We start from the raw sequence: 21,911 nt of genomic DNA on the forward strand, positions 1-21,911 counted from the left end.
ACCTGAGGCCTAAGTGAAGCCCTTTCTTCTGCATTCAGCCATGAAAGTTGCTCTAGAATGTTACTGCACCAAATCTAAAACAATCGTTCACGACACATATTCTTTCCCCAGTGTGCTCTTCCCACAGCCCTGCTGAAGACAACCTTCATTAATTGAGTATAAAATACTAAATATAGAGAGTCCGTGCTGTAGTGAAGTTACTGCCTCTACGGAAGCTTCAAAATCAGAGCCAGACACCTCCAAGTACAGGTGATCTCCTGCCTCTCTGCTGAATGGAACCTTAGATACTGAAATTTAAAGATGCAGTTGCCAGAAAGGAGATTTCCATGTCCATTTGTACCCACAGGTTATGTGAACACTAGCAAGCTCTCCTTAAGAATAAACACAGGTCAGGAAAAAAGGTAAATGTATGCATGCTCTTCTTGTGTTAAATGAGGCAGCCTTGCTTCGTGTGTGCAGAGATAGTAGGGAAGGGTCAGAAGACTGCAGTGAGAAGTCTTTCCTGTTGGGTTACTCAGCACATTGCCATGCCAGGCACAGGCAGTGATGTGCATCCTTAAAGACACAGAGCTAAATGTTCCTGTTCAGCTCCGTACAATAGAGGTAGAGGACCCTGCCTAAAAAACAACTGATTAGACATTGGAATAGGCTGCCCAGGGAGGTGGTGGAGTCACCGTCCCTGCAGATGTTTAAGGAAAGACCGTTCATAGCACTTAGTGTCATAGTCTAGTTAACATGGTGGTGTTCTGTCACAGGTTGGACTCGACGATCACAGACGACTTTTCCAACTTGATTGATCCCGTGATTTTGTGACTCCCTGAAGAAATTGAGGGACGGCCATAGACCCGCCCACCCGCGCGGAGCCAGCCAATCACAGCTTAGCGGCCCGCCCCGGGCCAATCAGCGCGCCCCGCGGCTGAGGCGCGCCAAATCCCGCCGCGTGAGCGGCGTAGGGCGGGGGGTGGTCGCCATGTCCGACTGGGACTCGAGCCCCGAGGAAGAGCGGGCTGAGCCCCGCCTGCCGTGGGCCGCCGCTGCCGCCGGCCGACAGTGCCGCTCGTCGGGCACCCCTCCGCGGGGCCGCGCCCCCACCGAGGGCGACGGGGGACGGAGGGGCTGCGGGCGGCGGGGGAGGGGCGCGGGCGGCCCCGCAGGGGAGGAGTGGGAGCCGGGAGGTGGTGAGGGTTCCGGCGGCCCGGGGTGGGCGGCGCGGCAATGGAGGCCCCGAGATGCCGCCGGCCGGGCTCGGGGCACCGAGGCGCCCCTGTGCTTCCACCTCGACAGCGCCCTGGTCGGGGCTCTCATAGGTAATGACGAGTACGCCCCTGCGCCCCGGGTGCTTGGGCCGCTGCCGTCAGGGAGTGGGGAGGAGGAGAGCACCTCTGTGTCCCGAGGGAGGGCACGCCTGCCTTCCGTAGCTCCAGTCGTGGAAGGGCCCCACCCACGGCAGGATGCTTTTGCAGGGTTTCTCCCAAGCACCAGGGAAACTTTTTCTCCCTAGAGTAGTTGGTTTGACGTCTGTTTCTCGTGACCAGCAGTCTGCAAGTGGGCTGAAGCCACTCTCTGGTCATATGGAGGATGGGTGGCAGTCTTTTGAGTTAGTTTAACTGCTCCATCTCTTCAACTGAGGAGCCTTCTCCTACACAAACACCTCGTGTTTGGTTAAACTGACAGAAAAAGTTACCTACATATTCCATCAGTTTGGTGTCAAAAGTTCTTTTCTCTGTAGATTCATGCACCTATAAAGGTCTTGGGTTTTGGTCACAACCAAAATACTTAATGTGTAATTTTTGGCAGTTTGTCCTAAATCTCTGTAATGCCTGATGTGTATCTTTATAACAGGTAGGGGCGGAACTAAAATTAAAGAACTTGAGGATTCTTCAGGTTCCAGGATAAAGGTACCTTGTGCTATGTGTCATCAAGACCTGGGCTCTGTTGGGAACATACTTGGTTTTGTTTCCATGTAAACCAGTTATTGCAGGAAGCTGAAGGGTGTTTCAGTAGCTTAATAATTCCACTGTTTTACAAGAATTGGTAAAAAGGAAGTGGAATTGAGAGTGCAATTTGAATGGTACGTGAAAATAGGAAAAGGTTATTAGTTTGGTTTTTTTTCCTTAAGTATGCATTTATTTCCTTTTCTTTTAGAAAAGGGAATAAGGGGCCTTTTCTTGGGAGGAGAATTTAAATTTGTGGTAAAAAAGGGTAAAATACTTGTTTCAGTATATGTTCTTATATAGTCTTTGCAGTATTAAAAAAACTCAGTAATGTTTTGTGAACACAGGTTACAAGAGGAACCTATGGAGCTGAAGTAAAGATTTTTGGCAGTCTTGATGTGCAAAACAAAGCCAAGATGTTGATTGACAATGCTGTTACAAGTTCTGGCCAGAACAACAGAGCTTGGACTGAGAAAGGCAAGAAATGTGGTTTTGGGGGGAAAAATACTATGGATTGTCTGTCCATATATTTTGTAGTTTGGTGGATGTTTTTATATTATTAGTATTTTACGAAGTGAATTAACTTTTACCTTTTTCTGGGGCAGAGGCATACCTCCTTAAAACAGAAATACCTAGACATCCATCTTTCTCAGCTATGGTCAGTTTTCCCCTCCTCTCACCCCAAATGCCAGGCTTCTATGAAAATCTGTTCCTGTATGTTTTCAACAATTTTAATGGATGCAGAATGTTATACCACTTGGTTTCTTGCATTATCAATCTGATTCCTTCAAAATACCTGTATTGGTTCTAGTGTAAGCTTTAATGTAGTATCTGTGGGGTACTAAAATTCAATAAACATTTGTAATGGTAGTCTGTAAAGTGCTGATCATAGCATGGGCAGTGCTGACATCTTACTACTTTCATGGGAAGTTCATGTTTAAGATTTGATGTTGCACTTCATGCCTGGCTTTACTGGGTTTTCTTGTGTTAACTTTGTCTGTTATATGGATATATAAGTAATTATTTTGTTGAGACGCTGCTTATATTATTGGTATGTCGTGTATGTGTTCCCAACAATTTTTGCACAGCCAAACACCATCCATAGTTGTTGATCTGAGGAACTGATGAGGGAGAAGTTATCCAAGGACTGTATTCCAGCATTAGAATAAGGAATGGGGTAGTTCTCTGTTTTGTTTTTAGAAGTGCCTCAGAAGGTGGATGAGTATGTTTCAAGAGTAGAAATAGTTAAGACTTCCTTAGTATGTGTGACTGTGTTTTCCCTGTATTTCCTGCTTTTCCACTAATTTTCCACATGGTTGTGTTGCCATTCATATCTTCAGTGTAAAACCTTACTTTCTGACTTGCTTCATCAAAGAAGTACAGAATATAACAAGACTCAGACTTTATTGTGGTGGTGTTGGATGTTTTTGAAGTAAACTTTGCTCTTGTAGCTCTTAAAGCTTTCTGTCTGCATATCATCTACCGGATTCAGAAGTTTTTCAAAAGCCTGCTGCACAACAAGGCTTATTTATAGCTGGAGGAGCAGCATTTCAAAACCTGTTGTTACGTTATTTAAGTAGCTAAAGAGGTTGAAATGTTTCCCTTTTTTTATCAGAACTGAATTTGTACAGGTTTGAGCAATATTTCAGGGCAGAGACCTAGGAAACAATTTTGTAGTTATATATTTCATGCCTATTCAAAATATATGAGGACTTACTATAGAAAAAGAAAATAAGGGGAGAGATTTCTCCCACACACTGCATCAGATTCCATCAAACAGCATCATTTTGGTACTAACTTTGCAGGAAAAATCTTAGACACCTTCAAGCCTGAAAATAACCCAAAGAAATCAGTGATTAACTGGGACTCTCTTCGAGAAAACAGAGCCAAATATGAAGCTATGAAGTGGGCAGGTTAGTTATAAATTTTGATTGTGTGATACTTGTCTTTATGTGATAAATCTGTTGAATGCTTACATGTTTTTAATTCTTGCTTTGAGATAACTGAATCTTTCACTGTCCAAACTAGTTAAGCATTTGCAGTGAAGTGATCATTTTAGCACTTCTCAGTATGGTCGTGGAGAACACTGTAATTGTCGTGGAAGACTTAAACCTGCTACTCAATTGGCATTTTGACTTCACCCCTTGAAAATAATGTTATTTGATATGTGGCCACAGAAAAAAAAATCTGAGAATTGTTAAATATTAGACTATACGTGTTAGTAGAAACTATTTTAGAACTTGAAATGTGCGGAGATGGCTCTTTTGCAGATACTGAAGTGTTTGTCTCAACCTTCATCTTTTATATGAGGAACAATAGTCTTTATCACTTAACTAGTCTCCTAGCTTAAGGCACTGTCGGGGTTTGGGAATTTCCATCTTAAGCTTTAGCACTGAATCTATATTACTTCTTGCTGATTCAAGTTCATTTTTCTGATTGTTGAAGACTTGCCTCCAATTGAGAAAAACTTCTACAAAGAATCATCAAGGACCGCATCTATGTCACAAGAAGAAGTGAAACTGTGGCGGTAAGATCATTTCTTTAGGGAATCATCTGCTTGGCAAAAATTGCTTTTAAGGTATAAAGCCTAGAAAGTAGGAGATGAAATGCTGAGACAGAAGCATTAATGTTGGGATCTTCTTAAGAAGTCTTTCTTGGAATGAAACAGTAACTAGCAGATGAGTTACTATTAGTTGCTTGGAAAATTAGGTATTATCTGCTTCTCTAAAAGTGTTTGATCTAGTTAAATTTCAGAACAGAAAAATCTCAAGACATTTCACTTGGCTTTTGACTGTTTCTTTGCCTCTCACGGAGACAACATGTTCATATTTTCTAGGTCCTTCCAAATAGGATTATTCCCATGTTTAATACCTCTTGGCTGCCATTTTTACCAGATGTATTTTAGTCAAATACCATCTTCAAAACAAAATTCCAACTTCTATTACTGTTGTCTTCCTTTCTTTCTATCTTGTCTTTACAAGTACATCCTGGTTAGTACATGTTTCAGTTGACTGTATCCATTCACTTTGATCCAACAACCTCCATCAGTACTTTGCAAGGAAAACAGATCATCTGTTTCAAGTGATTGAGTTCAGGCCTTGGTAATAGTTTCAACCCTTTTCAGTAGTTCTGATGAAGTTGGTGAACATTATTGAAGTGTTAACTTTTTACTACTTTCCTTTTTGCAAGGTGTCTTTTTTTTTTTCTTGCATGCCAGAGAAACTGCCACAGGGAGCAAAGCGTGGAACTGATACTTAAAGTATATGTATATGTTATTGTTAGAGCTAGTCAGAATTAAAGAACATTGTTCCATAGGTTCAGAACATATATTGAGGAATAGCACTTGTGTGCTAAAGGAATATTTTTTCTGTTTCATCCAGTCTGTTTGCTTTAAGGAAAAAAAGACAGTAATTGAAAAAAACTAATTCCATAATCATGAGGGGAAGTTGAATTGCCCATTCTTTTCCTAGGTTACACCCCACTTGAAGAAAAAACTTGTTACTGAATGGAATCTGCAGAAGAGTACAAGACTGAAATTAATATGTTTATGCATATTAATGTCTCTTAATTGGGGGGAGCCTTGGAAGATCAGTTTTAAATGTAGTTTTTTATTTGTATTGGGTTTTGTTTTGTTTGGGGTTTTTTTTTGAGCTTATCTTGCTGATCACTTTTTTCCTAAATTGTTCTGTTTGTATTCTGCAGAGTATCCAGGGAGCTGCTCTACAAATATCTGGGGAAGGTTTTTGTCGGAATATAGGATTCTGACTAAGGCGGCCAATCCATTCCTCTGAGTTCTGGGTTGTCTTTAGGTTTAAAAACTCATCACAGTTACTTAGTTTGTAATAGAGTATACTTGTAGTCTGATATGGCAGGACTACAGTTCATGTTAATAGCCATATGTAACTTCAAATTAGTCATTCTTAAGAAAGAGTGGTAATTGATGCCTGCAGGAGAAGTGTTTGTATAGTAAGACTTTCTTAAGAATTAGAAGAATAATTCACCCATTCAAGAGCCTGAAATTGGTTTTTGTTGTTCCAGGAATTTAAAAAAAGTTAAGAAGGGCAATCTTTTGTGTTAGCTCTACTTTTTCAGATTATGAGACTTTAAAGAAATTGCACTGCTTTAATTCTATACAGAAAAGAAAATAATAATATAACTTGTGATGACTTAAAAGAAGGTGAAAAGCGCTGCATTCCCAATCCTGTTTGTAAATTTGAAGATGCATTTGAGCACTATCCTGATATTATGGCTAATATAAGAAAAGTTGGTTTTCAAAAGCCTACACCAATTCAGGTATGTCTTCAATTTTGATGACTTTTCAACTGAAGCTTAAGAGAAAAGTAAAAAGTACATTTGAGTATTTTTTATTTCATGTTAGTCACAGGCATGGCCAATCATACTCCAGGGAATTGATCTTATTGGTATAGCACAGACTGGTACTGGGAAGACATTAGCATACCTAATGCCTGGATTCATTCACTTGACTTCACAACCAATGTAAGGACTGCTCAAATGTCTGACTTGTTTAGCTGCATATACTTCTCCCCACACCCACCCCCTATGCGATGATTTTCTAGTAAAGAAATAAAAATCATAAACTGGAAAAAAATATAAACCTGATGGAATAAGTCCCAAATTTGTCATAGATTCAAATTGTCAAATTTGTCATAGATTCTGCTAGCAGCAGTGTACTGAGGAAGTTTGGGACAGTATATAAATGTTTGATGTCAGATGTGATGGACTTTGCCTATCCTTATATATCCACATTCTATATGTGCTTTGTTTGTAGATGCAAAGATCAGCGTGAGGGGCCAGGAATGTTAGTCCTTGCTCCCACTCGAGAATTGGCACTTCAAGTGGAGGCAGAGTGTTCGAAGTATGCATACAAAGGAATTAAAAGGTAAGCTTGTTTCTCACTTGCTTGTTAAGTGGGTTTTTTGTAAGTTGTTTTGTTTTGTTTTTTTGTCCTACCACTTGTAACTTAATTCACTTAGTAAAATAATTGCGTTGTAGACAGCAGTAGGATCTCCCTGATCCTTCTCCTCTTCAGGATGAACAAGCGTGGTTACCAGTTTCTCATGTCATGCATTGCTTGTCATGTCATGTACATCTTCTTGACCATCTTGGTAGCTGCCTGCTGGACTTGTTCCAGAATGAATATGCTTGTCTTGTAATAGAGGCAGAGGGTACTAAAACTGGATATTGTGCTTGAAGTGTGATGTCACAAGTACTGGATAAAGGGGAATAACGAACTCTAGCCATGAGTTCTGCTGGCTACCTTCTCCATAGTATACAGCTGGCTTTCTTTTCTGTGGGGTTACACTGTTGAATAATGTTTAGTTTCTTGCCCACCCAGGTCTTCTCTGCAAAGCCATCTTCTAGCATAGTGGCCCTCAGTCATGGGATAGTTCCATCCTTGTTTTTGTTTAACCTTTGTGGGATTTCCATCAGTCCATTTCTTTAGCCTTTTTGTGTTTCTTCTGAGTAACAGCCTAACTCTCTAGTGTATCTAGTTAACTTTGTATAGCATTTGGAATAAGTCTTATCTTCACTTAACACCAAAACATCTGACTTTTGATTGTACTGTTTAGAAAATCCTTTCATGCACCTTCATCTGTTTTTTGTGTAAATATTTTCAGAACAACTGTTACACTCCAGATTTGAAACCATAAGCTGCCCAGCACAGTTACATTTTGTTTGAGACTTTTTAAAAGCCTTTTGGTTTGTTTTAACCTCGAATTCGCATCCGGAGAAAGAGTCACACGGTGTTCTCTAAGAGAAGTTCTTTTAATTTAGTGAGAAAAATATGGTATTTTGGCAAAAGTTTTTCTGGGGAGTAAAATACAACCATTTTGCTAAAACACCCACCACAAAAACTCAGTTCACAGAAAACACCCACTGCAAACAGTATACCACTGTGTTTTAGTAAAACACAATTCATTGGTTTTAAGTTACCCACAAGAGAAGGAAAAGAGTAAAAGAAGAAAACAGATTAAAAGGGTAAAGAAAGAGAGAAGGAGAGAGGAAAGAAAAAATGGTTATTGACAAAATTCAATGATTCACATGGTGCAGGCTGCAGGAGTAAAGAGAGAGAGAGAGAGAGCGAGAGCACACATGGACTCTTTATAGAGTTCAGTTTTCCCTCCCAGGCAGGACATTCAGTCAGTGCCTTCAGGCCAGAGTGAGCTGTGCTGTAGCAGTCACAGGCTGCAGGGGTGTGCTGTGGGTGGGCTACCAGGCAGGTCTGCCTTGACTGACAGCTCGGCTACAAAGCCTTCAGCTCTGCCATGAGCTCTCAGGGACCCAGCCCTCTTAGCTGCTGGCTATGTGCTCTCAGCAGGCCTTAAGAGATAAGGCAGACCTTACCATGTACCTGCAGGTCTAGGCCCAGCCCTTCCCCACACACACTCACAGTGAGTTGGTTCCAACCCATATCAATAATTCAGTGAGATTCGGATCCAGTATCTCACAACAACCCAAAACATACTCAAGCTTAATAGCTGTCTTCATTCCTTTAATGATTGTTTTCACTGCAGTTTCAGCAGAAGAGTATTGGTGAACTGTTGAGGGAGTGTCATTCAGTGCTAATTTCATTAATTATTGTGACTGTGAGTCACACTTACTGTATTCCTTCCTCTTGTTAGAACCAGGTAGTACTTTTTAAAATGAAGCAATATGTTGGCATTTATATGAAAAGTATTGATTTTAGTTGAGACTTAATAAATTACTTCTAAAACATTTTATTTTACAGTATTTGCATATATGGCGGTGGGGACCGAAAGGGACAGATAAACGTGGTTACCAAAGGTGTGGATATTGTTATTGCTACTCCAGGCAGACTGAATGATCTTCAAATGAACAACTTCATAAATTTGAAGAGCATAACATACTTGGCAAGTAGCTGATATGGAATGAGTAATGCACCAGTTGGAAAATGGTCAACTCAGTTTGAACTTAAGCTTTAACGGAGTTTTCTTTAAAGTTCTAAAGTCTTAATTAGAACTTAACATTGACATTGGTGTCAGAGGAATGATTCATACTTAGCCATAATTGCATTGCAGATATTCTGCAATGTTCTCTAGAAAAAACAAAATAGCCTTCTAGTACAGTACGCATTTTAAAGATGCTAAATTGTTATTTCGGTAATGTTTGGTGTTCTAAAGTTTGTTTTGTCAGGATTAGTTACTAACGGATGAAATGCCTTTCTGAAGTTGTCTTTTCCTTTTCTTTTTAAAGGTTAATCGTGACTCAGGTTCTTATTAGAACTTGTGCAGTAAACAACAGAATCACACAAGGATCTTTAAATGTCAGGGAACTGGCTTTCTTTTGATCTCAGTGGAAAAATAGCTGTGTAAACATGTATGAATCCGTATGTCTTCATTTCATTCTTGCCTTTTGCTGTGCTGGACACATAAAACCATTTCTATTTGTAAAATACTTCAATTTATTCAAATTATTTCTAACTTCTCCGTTTAACTGGTGAGTTGTTGCCTCTTTTGACAATTTGGCCCTGCTTTCTGTCCATTCCCCTCTGAGAGTTAAATACTACTATGCTGTAGCAAGTTATCTCCAATTCTAGGTAATAGTTGTGAGCTTACTGGCCAGGCCAGCAGTGTTATAGCATTATTAGAAATTTGACCATCTGGAAAAAAATATTATTGTTGGAAGACAAGACAGTAGCCTCTTGTGGAAGAGTAACATGTAAATGCTCAGCAGGAGGAAAATAGGCCTGAAAACCTGAGAACTATAGGATCATTAATAATCTTTTTGCCAAGGTGAAGTATGATCATACTACAAGTACACACTGCTTTGTAAAGCAATGTGTAATGAACTAAAATGAGATGATTCAGTATGTGCAGGATATGCTATAGTACGATATAGCTAAAAAGAATTAACTATCAAATTGAAAAATAGGATGATGTAAAGCAGAAGGAAAGACATTTATTGTTGTACCACGAGCAGTTAAATGTTTTCAGAAGATTGAAACCAATGCAAGGATCTTGTTATATGATATGGTTAATGTCTCATGCCTCAGAGTTTATGGAAATGCTGTACTTCTTTAGGTATCATGTGAAAAGTTTGACATCCAAAATTCCATCTTTTTTAATGTTACCATGTTTTTCCTTGTAGCTTCTTGTACTGTTTAATATATAAGATAATTTCTGTTTGCAGAGCTTCATTGTCAGTTTTCAGCCAACATATAATTTAATCTTGCAGCCTTATTTCAGAGAAAACAAAGGGGAATTAGATTTCAACTTTAACAGCTTGGATGAAGAACATTCTTTATTGAAGAGCTTTGTTTACAGTTTTCATTTAAAGATGAGGCTTGTGAAGGCTCCCAAAGTGCACTGACTATTACTTGCTAGTATGATACAATTGCTTCCCAAAGGACTTCCAAGATCAAATACTGGGATACATTTACTTGTTAAAGAAAAAGCAACCAAACAAAAGAAGCCCCACCAAAAAAAAAAACCCTCAGAAAAAACAAAAAACCAAACTGTTAATTATGTCTAAATAGATACTGTATACAAGCTGAATTGGAGGTAGGAAGTTCTCTTCTTGCCTGACAGAACCATCAGGTTGATTGCAGTCTTGGTTCAGATTTTTAGGAAGCCATTTATTCAAAATAGAATTTCCCAGTCTTACTTCTGAAATCATGAAAAACAGCAGCCTTTTGATTGTTTACAATACATGTCACTTGAAGATTGCTTTGTGTTTTGCTGTGTTCAGTGTAATCAATATTCATTCATCAGTAGTCTGAGTGCTTATTTCTTAGGAACTTAGTCTCATAAAGCAGAAGTAAGGAAATTGGAATTGTGCTTGAATAATCAGGAAGCGTTTAGGAGAAAGAGTATAATAAAAATATATATAATTCATGAAGTAGGATATAGAAGGTAGATTGGAGTAGTCCTTTTATTCTTCAAATACAAAAAAAAAAATAATGTAAAACTTACCACTAACTTAATTGAAAACAGAGGAAAGAAAATAATTTTCACATGAAGAACTGGCTTGTAAGAATTTCTTGCTAAGAAATAGAACTGAAGTGAACAATATTAACAAACAAGTAAATAGTGTAGATAATAAGAAACCTAAGATTGTGTTATTTGGGAGACATCCAGCTTGTAAAACAGAACCTGGCTATGAGACATTTGAAAAAATTACTGCTACTAACTATTTATTTATTACAGCCTTTCATCTTTATTAGACAGCTATCTGAAATAAGGAAAGTAAACTTCAGCTACTCTGATCCATCTAACAGACATACTTAGGTGCTTTCTTTTCCCTTTCCAGCAAAGTACCAGTGTGCTTAATAGCACAGAAGGCTTCTACTGCTGAAAAGGACATGGTAGCTAACTCTGTATATAAAATTAGTGATGTTTCAGCCTTGCCATTGTATTAGAATCCATGTGGTTAATGAAATCTCTATGAACCCTCTGAAAGTAAAGAGACTTAAATCAAGAAATAGAATTCTTGTCTTCTGTCTCTCGGTTGATGATTTGTTATTATTTCAGAGATTTACATAAATAATGTACTAAAAACCTTTTATATAAAAATATCAGAAAATAATGGAATAGCAAAATTGGGAGAGTAGAAAGGGATTATCATCAAAGTCTTCTGTTTCCACATAAGTGACTAGAAAATGTCAATACTTAAAAGCACAATTCATATAACTTTAATTTTCAACTAGAGTTGGTGTAAATCAAAGGAGATAAATGAGTCTTAGATGCCAGTCTTCTTCATTTGTATGAAACTGAAATAATTCACAAGGATGCTTGTATATTAGAAAAAAAATAAGTTCCAAAGAGTTGTATTCAGTCCTCCAGCTCGCTTGTACTTTTCTTGTTTTTTATACCAGATGAAACAAGCTTGAGCTCTGGGAGTTCTGCAGAGTGTTGTCCTAGTGTGAGGCAGAATGTATGCTCTGGCTTTTTTCCTACTTCTAATGAGGAACTAAATTGATAACATATTTTGATCCTGTATGAGATCTCTGATGAGATAGAAATGAGATTTCCCCTTTAAATTACCAAAAATTTCTTATTGAAAGTGTATGGTGAGGGTTGTCTCCCTCTGGGTTTGGTTAGTTATGATTTTTGTTGTTTTTTTTTTTAATTCTGTGCTTAGTTTTAGGCATCCAGCAAATTACTGTTAAAAGAAATGATTGTTTTATCTTCATTGAGTTTGTGCTTTTAAAGATGCTGTGGATTTCCTATTTCATTTGTATTACTCAGAGAAAAAGTGTCAAAGAAATTGAAGAGGTAAAACAGAAGTTGAACAGGTTTTACCCTAAGTTATGGAGTGGATTCTGCAATTAAAACTGTTGCCATTAAAATCATCTGCTGTGTAATGTCTTGCTGAAAACCTTATCTAAGGAACCAGGCAGAATAAATCACCTTGTTTCTGAGCAGGTTTTAGATGAGGCTGACAGAATGTTGGACATGGGATTTGAACCTCAGATAATGAAGATCCTAATAGATGTGCGGCCTGACAGACAAACTGTTATGACGAGGTATCTAAACATAATAGTGCTCAGTACTTGAACACTGTAAACATAAGGCTATTGAACAACTTAATTTCAAAACAAAGGTGTCAGTTCATTAAAACTTTTAGTAGTTTACTTTCTAATTCTGTCTAGTCAGTCCTAATGAGTCATTTCACTATTTTTTTTTCCATTTTATACTGCCTTTTCTGATGTTTGACATCAGAAGTGAATCTTCTTCAACTGTAAGGAAGGTATCCTGGGAGTGCTAGAATTTGCCATATCAGTTTGAAGTGCCAACTTCCACTTCTCCATCTGGGACCAAATGTGTTTCCTGACCTTCTGATCAGTGTCTGTGCTAGTCTGTACTTGGATTAATTTTGAAGTTGTGCAGCTTTTGGGAACTTAACAATATCCCAACAATAATTTTTGTTACTGTATTTTGCATTGGAGCTATGGTTTTAGAGAGAAAACTGACTAGAAACTTGCTTATTAGGTGTTGTTGAACTACTAAACTCACCTTAGGCTTCATTAGAAAGGCTCCATGACTGTTGTGTTTACCTTTAACCAAAAAAGTTGTCTTTCAAGCTTGAGTGCTGTTCACTCTTAGCTTAAGATTAGTTCTAAATATTATGTAAGCTCACCATTGTAATTGCATGCCTAAGTGTTTCACTGATGTATAAGAAAGAAAAAAAAGAAATTGGTGAAACTAATGAATTGGAGAAGATTTTGCACACTATTCTGACGTCTGTTTTCCTCTTCACTTCCTGTTTAGTGCTACTTGGCCTGATGGTGTTCGTCGCCTAGCAAAATCCTACTTGAAAAATCCCATGATTGTATATGTTGGCACTCTTGACTTAGCAGTAAGTTTTCCTGTTGGTTTTTTTTCCTTGCTTTTGTAAACCTACAGTTAAACTAGGAAAATTTTTGCTTGTAACTATATGTAAGTAAATGCATGTAACTTTTAAAATCATGCATTTTAAAGTTTCTTTAAAAGTTTAGAAACAACTAAAAATTTAGGAAGTATAAAAGAGCTTTATTCTTTATGTTTCTGTAACATCATCTTGGTGTCTTAGCTCTTCAGTAGAAGACATGAAAGCAACAAGTATCAATCACATTGAATGTTTGTTGTACTTTGCTTTACCAAGTGTTTTTGCATGAACCCTTATTTTTGCAGCCTTCACTTCTGTTCATCAAGTTCTTGTACCTTACTTAGTTTTCTTTCTGAAGGCCTTCCTTCTAATGCATACAGATCCTTATCTGAACCTGTATTTCCTAACTGTTTCTTTCTCAAAGGGAGTGGGAGCTCTATACCAAACTCCTGGAAGGCACTTGTCTGGAGCGGGAAGTATGTGTTAGAGTAAGAACTGTCTTTAAAGTCCAAAACTTCTAAAATGTGGGTGTAGTTGCACACTTGTCATTGTTGTGCAGCTACATATAGTTGGCTTCAATACCAGCAGAATTTACCAGAACAGTAGTTCCCGAGATCTTGGGAAATTCTCCTTTTCAGTTCCACTTTTTTTAGTGATGGCAAATGAGGAAACTTAGTATCCAGTACACGTTTAGGTAGAAATGGAGGGAAAATGTGCTTTTCATCTATTCTGTTCAGAACTACACTTTTATCAAAGGGCATATCTCTGTCAAAGACAGAAGACGAATTTTAAAGACATCAGCTGCTGTTGTAGCTCTCTTATCTAATTCATTCATCTCCTTTTACGGGGGCTTCTCTTAATTGAAGAGGTGATATCTGGGGGGAAGAGTTCCAATGCAGAAAGAGAATCTTGGTGTATTTGATTGATTCTTCAACTCTTGCCACAAAAACATGATACTATGCTGTGAGAATGTCTACACCTTTATACTACTCGTGGTATAGCTTATACATTCTGTGGTAACCTTCAGATAGGATGGAGTAAAGATTTTATTAATGAACTATTGTTGGAATAATTAGAACTAATAATTTCAGATAGATTTACAGAATCTTCTTCAAAAGGCTTGTAGTTTCAGGTAAGACTGATGCTGTTCCGACTTGCTTTGGATAAACATAAAATATACTCAAATTAAAGAACTTCAATCTGATTTTCACTACTACTAGAATTATTTATTTCACTTCACTAATCTGTACCCTTTGAACCTCTTCAGATACATGGTTTGGCAAACTGCTTAAAGATAAATTTTAATATTTTCCTAAAGCAAGCAGGAAACCAGAAATCTCCATTGTTTGAACTCCAAACTGATACATACTTTTTGTTTAAAATAGTTTTTCATGGTATCTTATTATTAGTTTTGTAATATGGGAATTAACAGATAAAATATTGTTCTAGTCTGTTTCTACTTAACGTACCTTTTTACTGTTTGACAGGCAGTAAATACAGTAGAACAAAGAGTTGTCGTTATCGCTGAGGAGGAAAAGAGAGCTTTCATGTATGGCTTCATTGAGTCTATGAAGCCAAAAGATAAGGTCATCATTTTTGTGGGAAAAAAGCTTACGTATGTAATCACTTCCCAGTATCACATCTGTTCTTTTTTTTATTTTTCCCTAACAAAAATACTTAGGAGTTTCTTAGTTCACATAATAATTACCAAGTGTAGGAGCTCTTGTCCACAATGTGCTGGTAGTAGTACTATTTTTATTTATTTATTCCTTCATACTGACTGTATATTTTTTAGCATCATTAGTTTTGGTGGCAAGTCTCAGTTTCACATAGAGTTAAAGTTATATGTTAAGATTCTTGGGGATACATGAATGCAATGTCCTGTTTACTTTCATACGCAGCTGATGCATACAAGACCTGATTGGTGGGGGGTGGTAATTGTACCATACCTGAACTTTTTGAGTGAACAATGCAAAAGTAATCTAATATTTCTTTTATATATAAATAAGGGTAAACATTTCTGTGGGAAATAGTCTTGCTTTCATACTGTTTTATAATAAATGTCAGCTGACCTAGGTATGGTTTTGTCCTTAGGCACACAGTTAGCTTTTGTTGTCACGTTATCTTTTTGATCTAAATCTAGATACTGCACTATTTTCTTTTTTCTTTTTTTTTTGAGAACCACTGCTTTATTTCATCCTAGAGCTGATGACTTAGCAAGCGACTTTGGTATCCAAGGAATTCCGGTACAGTCACTTCACGGTAACAGGGAACAGTGTGATCGAGAACAGGCTTTAGATGACTTCAAGAAAGGTGAGTTTGTACTGAAGTACTGGTTTGTTTAGGCAGGCTTTTGAAGGTTGTTGTGTTCAGATGCTTGTCTATTTGTAAGTGCTGTGTCTCTTTAGTACCATAAAAATTAAAATGTTAAAGAGCTCTGAATTATGTGTATTAATTTGACAAACAAAAAAGCAGAAAACAAAAGAGATTGCTCTTCAATAAAATTTGGAATGTCTAAGAGTTTAATAATTTATAATTAACATTATAAATATTATTATATTATTATAAATATTTCCAGAGATGTTATTGACATCTCTGGAAAAGTCAGTATTGTGTTAGTCTACAGAATGGTAAAAATTTAAGTGTCAGATGAGGGTACTTTCAGTGAAACAGTTCTGCTCCAGATTATGTCAGTAGGGTTATACTTTGGAGTTATGTGAACACTTGCTAATAAAAGACTAGTTCTGTGACAAGAGTGTTAGTTGAGAATATAGTGGTTGAAGTTTCTGTTCTTTTCACAGGCTCTATTATATCATATAAGGAGGCATGCTTCTTACTTTTGCACCCTGCTGTTCTACTTGTGAAATGCAAATAATAGTAAAACGACATTCTGAGTGCTTACTTACCACCTTGAGAGCTAGCTCCGTGTGACATACAATGAATATATTTTCCTTTATGTGTTAAGAATAATAAGCGCATTAAAAGCAATAGGCTGGATTATGTTTTCTGTTTATTCCATAAATTCCCATTCTTTTTCTGTTGTACTTATTTTAGGCAAAGTTAAAATATTGGTAGCTACTGACTTAGCATCCCGTGGCCTTGATGTGCATGATATTACTCATGTTTTTAACTTCGATTTCCCTCGCAACATTGAAGAATATGTTCACAGAGTAGGTCGTACTGGAAGAGCAGGGTAAGTGTTTACCAGAAAATAGTAATGTGTTATCAATGTTTTGTTATGTTTTATGCACTGCATTCTTGTCAAATTCTAGAGCTACAAGTGATGTGGGGTGAGGAAGTTAAGACTTTGGTCTATCAAAGGATGGTTTAGAAACATACTACCTTCTTTTTAAATTGTTTACCTTTAATTTAACTGAACTAAGTTTTACACTTTTCTCTTATTGAATGATGTTTGAAAGCTGATTTAAATGTGAGGAAGAGTTACAATTCAAAACAATGTCTGCATAGATATTCTGAAATGTCGCTTTTTTGTTTATCTCTTTATGAACCGCTAAGTTGTTTAATTTTCTAGACAGTATATTAGGGGAAAAACATCTATAAATTCAAAGTCTTCAGTCTATCATGGTGGTGTAGTTTGGTTTTAGCACTTCTGGATGCTGCATTTCTAGGTTGGTACAAGTGTGATTTTTCTCATGTATGTGTTTATTTTAATCATGATACGAATGTCTGTCTCTTCATACTTAAATACGTTATCTTTATGCTGGGTTCATTATCTAAAAGTCTGAAGTAGTTGTGCCTTTGCTCCATTTCAGGAGAATTTGCTGTATTCTGATCTTCCTGAAAACTTGCTCTCTGTCATGTGCATAGTAAATATTCAAGTCACTTTTATCTGCCAGCTCAGTAATATTGCCTGTAGTACAGTTTATTAGTGCATAGGTCAGTAGAAAAAACCTGACAACAGTTGTTTTGAAGATCAACAGTTACTTCATTCCTTGTCTAGACGCACTGGGGAGGCAGTAACGCTGGTCACGAAGAATGATTGGAAGTTTGCTTCTGAGCTGATTGAAATTCTGGAAAGAACAAACCAAGTAAGAATATATTACTGGCTAAGATTTATAGTGGTTCTAGATTAACACCTGAAGCAGGTCATGAAGCCTATTTAGACCTTTCTTGGTGAATGTTTCTAGTGTCTCGGGGAAAAAAAATGGATATTGAAGTCTCTCTTGTCCTGGATAGCCTTAGAAGTATTTTACCTTACAGATGATTCTCAGAAAAGAACTGTGAACTTTAAGCAAAGCGTTCCGTGTCCAAAGAAAAAGTAACTAACATAGGCACACATTGAGGTCTGCAGAAGAATAATAGGGTCTGTTTTATTCCATTTGTATTTCACTTCTGGATGCATGTACCAATGTTCTTGTTTAACAGTGTAAATATTAACAATATTTATATCAGAAGAAGCTCAACTATCTATATGTTTATTATATCTAACAGTTCTGGTACCTGCATGTACTTTTCCAAGCTGTCTTTCTTACTGATGCTTATAAATAGTATGGGAAATAGGACTGGAGTGTGATTTCTTTCTTTAAGGAAATGTATTTTTTTCTTGACACCATATCTGAGAAACCAGAGACAATTGTACTGCTGTTTCTTGCTGTAACAAGAAACAGTATTTTGCCTGATTTATAGTAAATCCCCAGTTCATGCCCTGTCTTGAGTTGAAATTTTGTTTGGTTGTTTTTTTTTGTTTGGATGGATGGGAGCATTAGTACAAACTAAATGGCTTTTACCTGGAACTTGCGGTTGTTACTGTGGACATTCTTACTCAAACTTTAAAGCCTGGGTTAGAGCTTCACCTGAATCTTCTGGCTTACAACTCTTCTTTGAAAGATGTTATGTCACTTTATTGCAAACCTAGTAAGATGCTTTTGAGGGAGGAAAAGGAAAAAAAAATAACAGTTGTCACTTAATAATTTCTAAAGTTGCAGATTTGAGGTTTATGGTTGAGGTGGGTTTTTTTGGGGTTTTGTTTTATTTTTATTCAGAAAATGTAAGAGGTGAAACCAGTAATGATGCTTTGAAGCTACTTAAATGGAAATTAGAGGTGCCTTGGTTTGTATTCTGCATCAACCACTACCTTCCAAGCCTTGACTCCAGCTGCAGATTGTGAAGTTCCCAAGCTGGTTTGTGGGGGGGGTTTTTTGATGTGTGATAATTCAACTGGGAACAGTCCTTGCTTTCAAGGGTTACTTTTAGTTGCAGCATTATTCTCAAACTTACTTTCATCTGCTAGGGAAGTATCCATACAGACAAGATGGTTGTTGGTTTTTTGGTTTTTTTCTCGTGACAATGAAAATACCATTATTTCAGTCTTAAAGCATCATGTAAAAAGGAAAAAGAGCAACTGAAAACATGGTCTGAAGGTTCAGAATCCTTCAATTTCAAAAGAGCTAAACTGTATTTGTTAGCCATATGTTCTCCATGATTTTGAATATATAGAATATATAAAGAAAAACAGGTACCACAGAAAGGTATCTGTATCGTGCTGCAGGGATCTTTTATATATAAAAGCTTATCAGGAAGCATGGACAGATTTATTAGGGAAACAGGTGAAAAAATAGTAATCTCTGTAATACCAAGCAAAGTGTTCCGTATAAATTATGGAATCCTTATGCTTTTCTGTTTCTCACTTGAACTACCCTGTCTGACTTATATGTGTAGCAGATACACAGATTGTCCATGTAAAAATTCCAACAAACCACTAGAAGCTGGATATTACCTCACTGAGATTTTTATGTTCCCATATCCTTGCTTCTTCCCACCCTTGCCTGCTCGAAAACCACTCTTGGAAGAAATTGTTGCAATTTTAGTTGGAATAAATTACGCTTCAAGCTGTAGGAGAGGATCTGATACTGTGGAAGAAAATCATTCAGTGTTTCAACTAAAAACTAACTTTGTCTCATTACTTCTATCTCCAATGATATAAGTTTGTAGTGACTTTGAGCTGGAGGTGCATCATTTTTCACTTTTATTTTTACATAATGTTCTAAAACTTAGGCAGAACAGACTGTTCCAGAGGCATCATGTTCTGTAGACTCCTGACAGCCAGGGCAGCTGTCTACCAGTGAGAGCAATTCACCACATAAAATATATACTAGCGAGCTGTCCCTCATGCCAGCTCAAGAAAAAGTTGCTGATAGCAAATGGCAAGCATTGCTGAATTATAAGGCCTGACAAAAGAAATGGGAACTAGAGGAATATATCTTCCTGCTCCACCAGACCCTTTGTCCTGGCTGCATTTTTTTCCTGTCCAAGCATCGTCAGGTCTAGGCATTTTTAGGAAGACGTAAAAAGTATTGACATTTGTTTGCACTGTACTGTTTGCACTGTATTTGTGCCACTGGCAGAGGGACAAATCACACAGACTGAGCACTCACACTAATACCACGTTCACACGCTGCTCTTTGCTCTAATCAGGACACTGATTCTGGGCTGGGCGAGTTCCACCTGCTGCATGGCTACGTGCTGTCACGGATTGTTGAAGCAGACTGGCTTTGATAGGTTCATGATCCAAGACCTCTCTGGACCTTACAGTCACCCATAATGCTTCTTGCAATACACATCGCATTAATGTCAGCATTGTGCCTGACCTGGTTTTAGGAGGCTTGTTGGACACTGCCTTTGTTCCCATGAGCAAAAGAATGGCCTATGGGTTTTTTCATTCAGTGGTCACTGTCGCTCAGCCTAATAAGTCTGTTTGTAATCTTTCACACCAGGCTTTAGTCCTTATGAACGTGAGTAACTCTAAGGTGACAGTTTGTTGATGATACTATTCACCTTCTTTTCCATATAATTACAAACACGCTAAAAAGCACTAAGGATCTTACTAAGGTGCTCTTGCGACCTCCCAGTGATGGGAGAACTGACTGCTTTCTCCTTTTCTTGTCTTTTAGCTTTGTTATACGCACATGAGAACTGTTCCTATGGCAACACTTTGAAGTCCCAAAGTTTCTCTTTAGAGTCTCTTAAAACTTCCATAAAGAATTTAAAATATCAACATTCAAATAGATGTATATAGTATGGTATCACCTTTTAGTGGCACTGAATGTTTTTACCAGCTGTTCATTATCACTGAAAGATAAACTTCTCCCTGAAATGCAGTGTTGTAATTAGCTGGTTATACGTTGTCATCAGATATGGTCATACAAGCAGAGATATATAATTGAAAATCCAGAGACACTATGATTTTTTGGTATATTTCAGTACAATTTTATGTAAAAAGATTTCTCTATGCATCTCTACAGAAAAGAATCTGCAAAGTGACAGAAGCCAGATAAGTGATCAATAGTATTTTTATAAAGCAGAGTCTAAAATTTTAGCTTTATTTAAAACTGACCTTGTTTTTCTGCTGCTTTCTTAATCAGGTAGTTCCTGACCAGCTTATTGCAATGGCAGAAAGGTACAAACAATTTCAAACCAGAAAAGAAAAAGATATACAAAGACCATGGAGAAAGCTCTCAAAATAACTGTAATCCCTTGAAGCTACTGAAACAAAGTGATTATAGTTAATGTTAGCATCTCTGGGCTTGAATTTATAAGTTTAATTTGTCATTTGGTTGTTTTCTGTACCTGTTCCATTTAAATAAACCATTTAATTTAGTTTCGAGGAGGATTTAGTTAAATGCAGTATCGATATATAAGAATGTAAAAGATAATTTTCCTTTTACTTTCAGAGAACTGAATTAGTCATTGTAAGCAATGTTTGTCAGTGTAGCTTCAAAATACTATGCCTTTGCCTTGATATGCTGCATCTGCCACTGGCACAAAGAAGTATTTCTAAGGATAACTTAGTTATTTGAAAACTGCTCTCTTTGTAGTAACTTATGTTCGCTGAAGCAAGTTTTCTTTAAAACTTAAGATTAAAAGTCATTTTTGTTAAGACTTTCTAGGGGTTTTTTAGAGGTCTGCATTTTCTTCTGATGGAGGAGAGCATGACAAGAAGTCCATGTTTGTGGTTAAATGGGAAGCAAACAGCTTGTACTCTTATTTTCATGGATGTAATATTCCAGTTTAAAGAAAACCAGAGTTTACTAGAGCAATGTTAACAAAGTCATGGAGCAACAAATACACTTGAAGGTCAGCTTTTATTTCCTTCAGATAAAGTTGATTCAAATTTTACATTTACAGTTTCTGTCACACAGATTCCTACAGATAATGGGGCATATTTTCTCTCTTTGGAATTTATATGGGAAGAAGTTATTCCTTCATTTGATGCTTGGTCTGAACTTGTGTTTGTGTGTCATATGAGTAAACTAATAAACTGAATTTACTGAAATGAAAATATTTTAATAAAATTATTCTATAAATGTTCTTTTGGTCTTGCCTCTTTATTTGCTCAAAATTGAGGTGAAATCTGGGCATTATTTAAGCCACTAGGTTATTTTGCCTTCAAAAAGTAGGCTAAAAATACAGACTTGCCATGGCTTCTTTAAGGAGACGCAAAGTATGTATTTACTTGCAGCTCAGCAGTTCCCAAATGCTGTGTATATCTCACCTGCATAATTTTAGTAGTAGGAAATATAATTTTTTTCCCTAACAGGTATTTCTTCAACATGAGAAAAACAGAGCTGAATTCCAGTTTCAAGACTGTCAGATTCATGCTGCATTTTG

General features: G+C 37.2%; 1 protein-coding gene across 1 annotated transcript; it reads left to right on the top strand.

The window, feature by feature from the left end:
* The first annotated feature begins 970 nt into the window (after nt 1-970).
* DDX43 (DEAD-box helicase 43) lies at nt 971-21,399 on the top strand. The gene is made up of 16 exons (XM_017823943.1): nt 971-1,307; nt 1,843-1,898; nt 2,282-2,411; nt 3,740-3,847; nt 4,380-4,461; nt 6,071-6,227; nt 6,313-6,431; nt 6,724-6,834; nt 8,686-8,827; nt 12,341-12,441; nt 13,187-13,274; nt 14,771-14,898; nt 15,487-15,596; nt 16,338-16,476; nt 17,245-17,332; nt 20,666-21,399. The coding sequence occupies exons 1-16, from the start codon at nt 971-973 to the stop codon at nt 20,765-20,767; spliced, it is 1,998 nt and encodes a 665-aa protein (XP_017679432.1). The 3' UTR covers nt 20,768-21,399.
* The last annotated feature ends 512 nt before the right edge of the window (nt 21,400-21,911 follow it).

The sequence above is a fragment of the Lepidothrix coronata genome, unplaced genomic scaffold (assembly GCF_001604755.1).
Source record: "Lepidothrix coronata isolate B3197 unplaced genomic scaffold, Lepidothrix_coronata-1.0 Scaffold4, whole genome shotgun sequence".
Taxonomy (NCBI): Eukaryota; Metazoa; Chordata; class Aves; order Passeriformes; family Pipridae; genus Lepidothrix; species Lepidothrix coronata.

Coding starts and splice junctions, on each gene's coding strand:
- DDX43 (XM_017823943.1), top strand. CDS start 971: ATGTCCGACTGGGACTCGAGCCCCGAGGAAGAGCGGGCTGAGCCCCGC. Junction 3,848..4,379: donor TGAAGCTATGAAGTGGGCAG/GTTAGTTATAAA, acceptor TGATTGTTGAAG/ACTTGCCTCCAATTGAGAAA. Junction 8,828..12,340: donor TGAAGAGCATAACATACTTG/GCAAGTAGCTGA, acceptor GTTTCTGAGCAG/GTTTTAGATGAGGCTGACAG.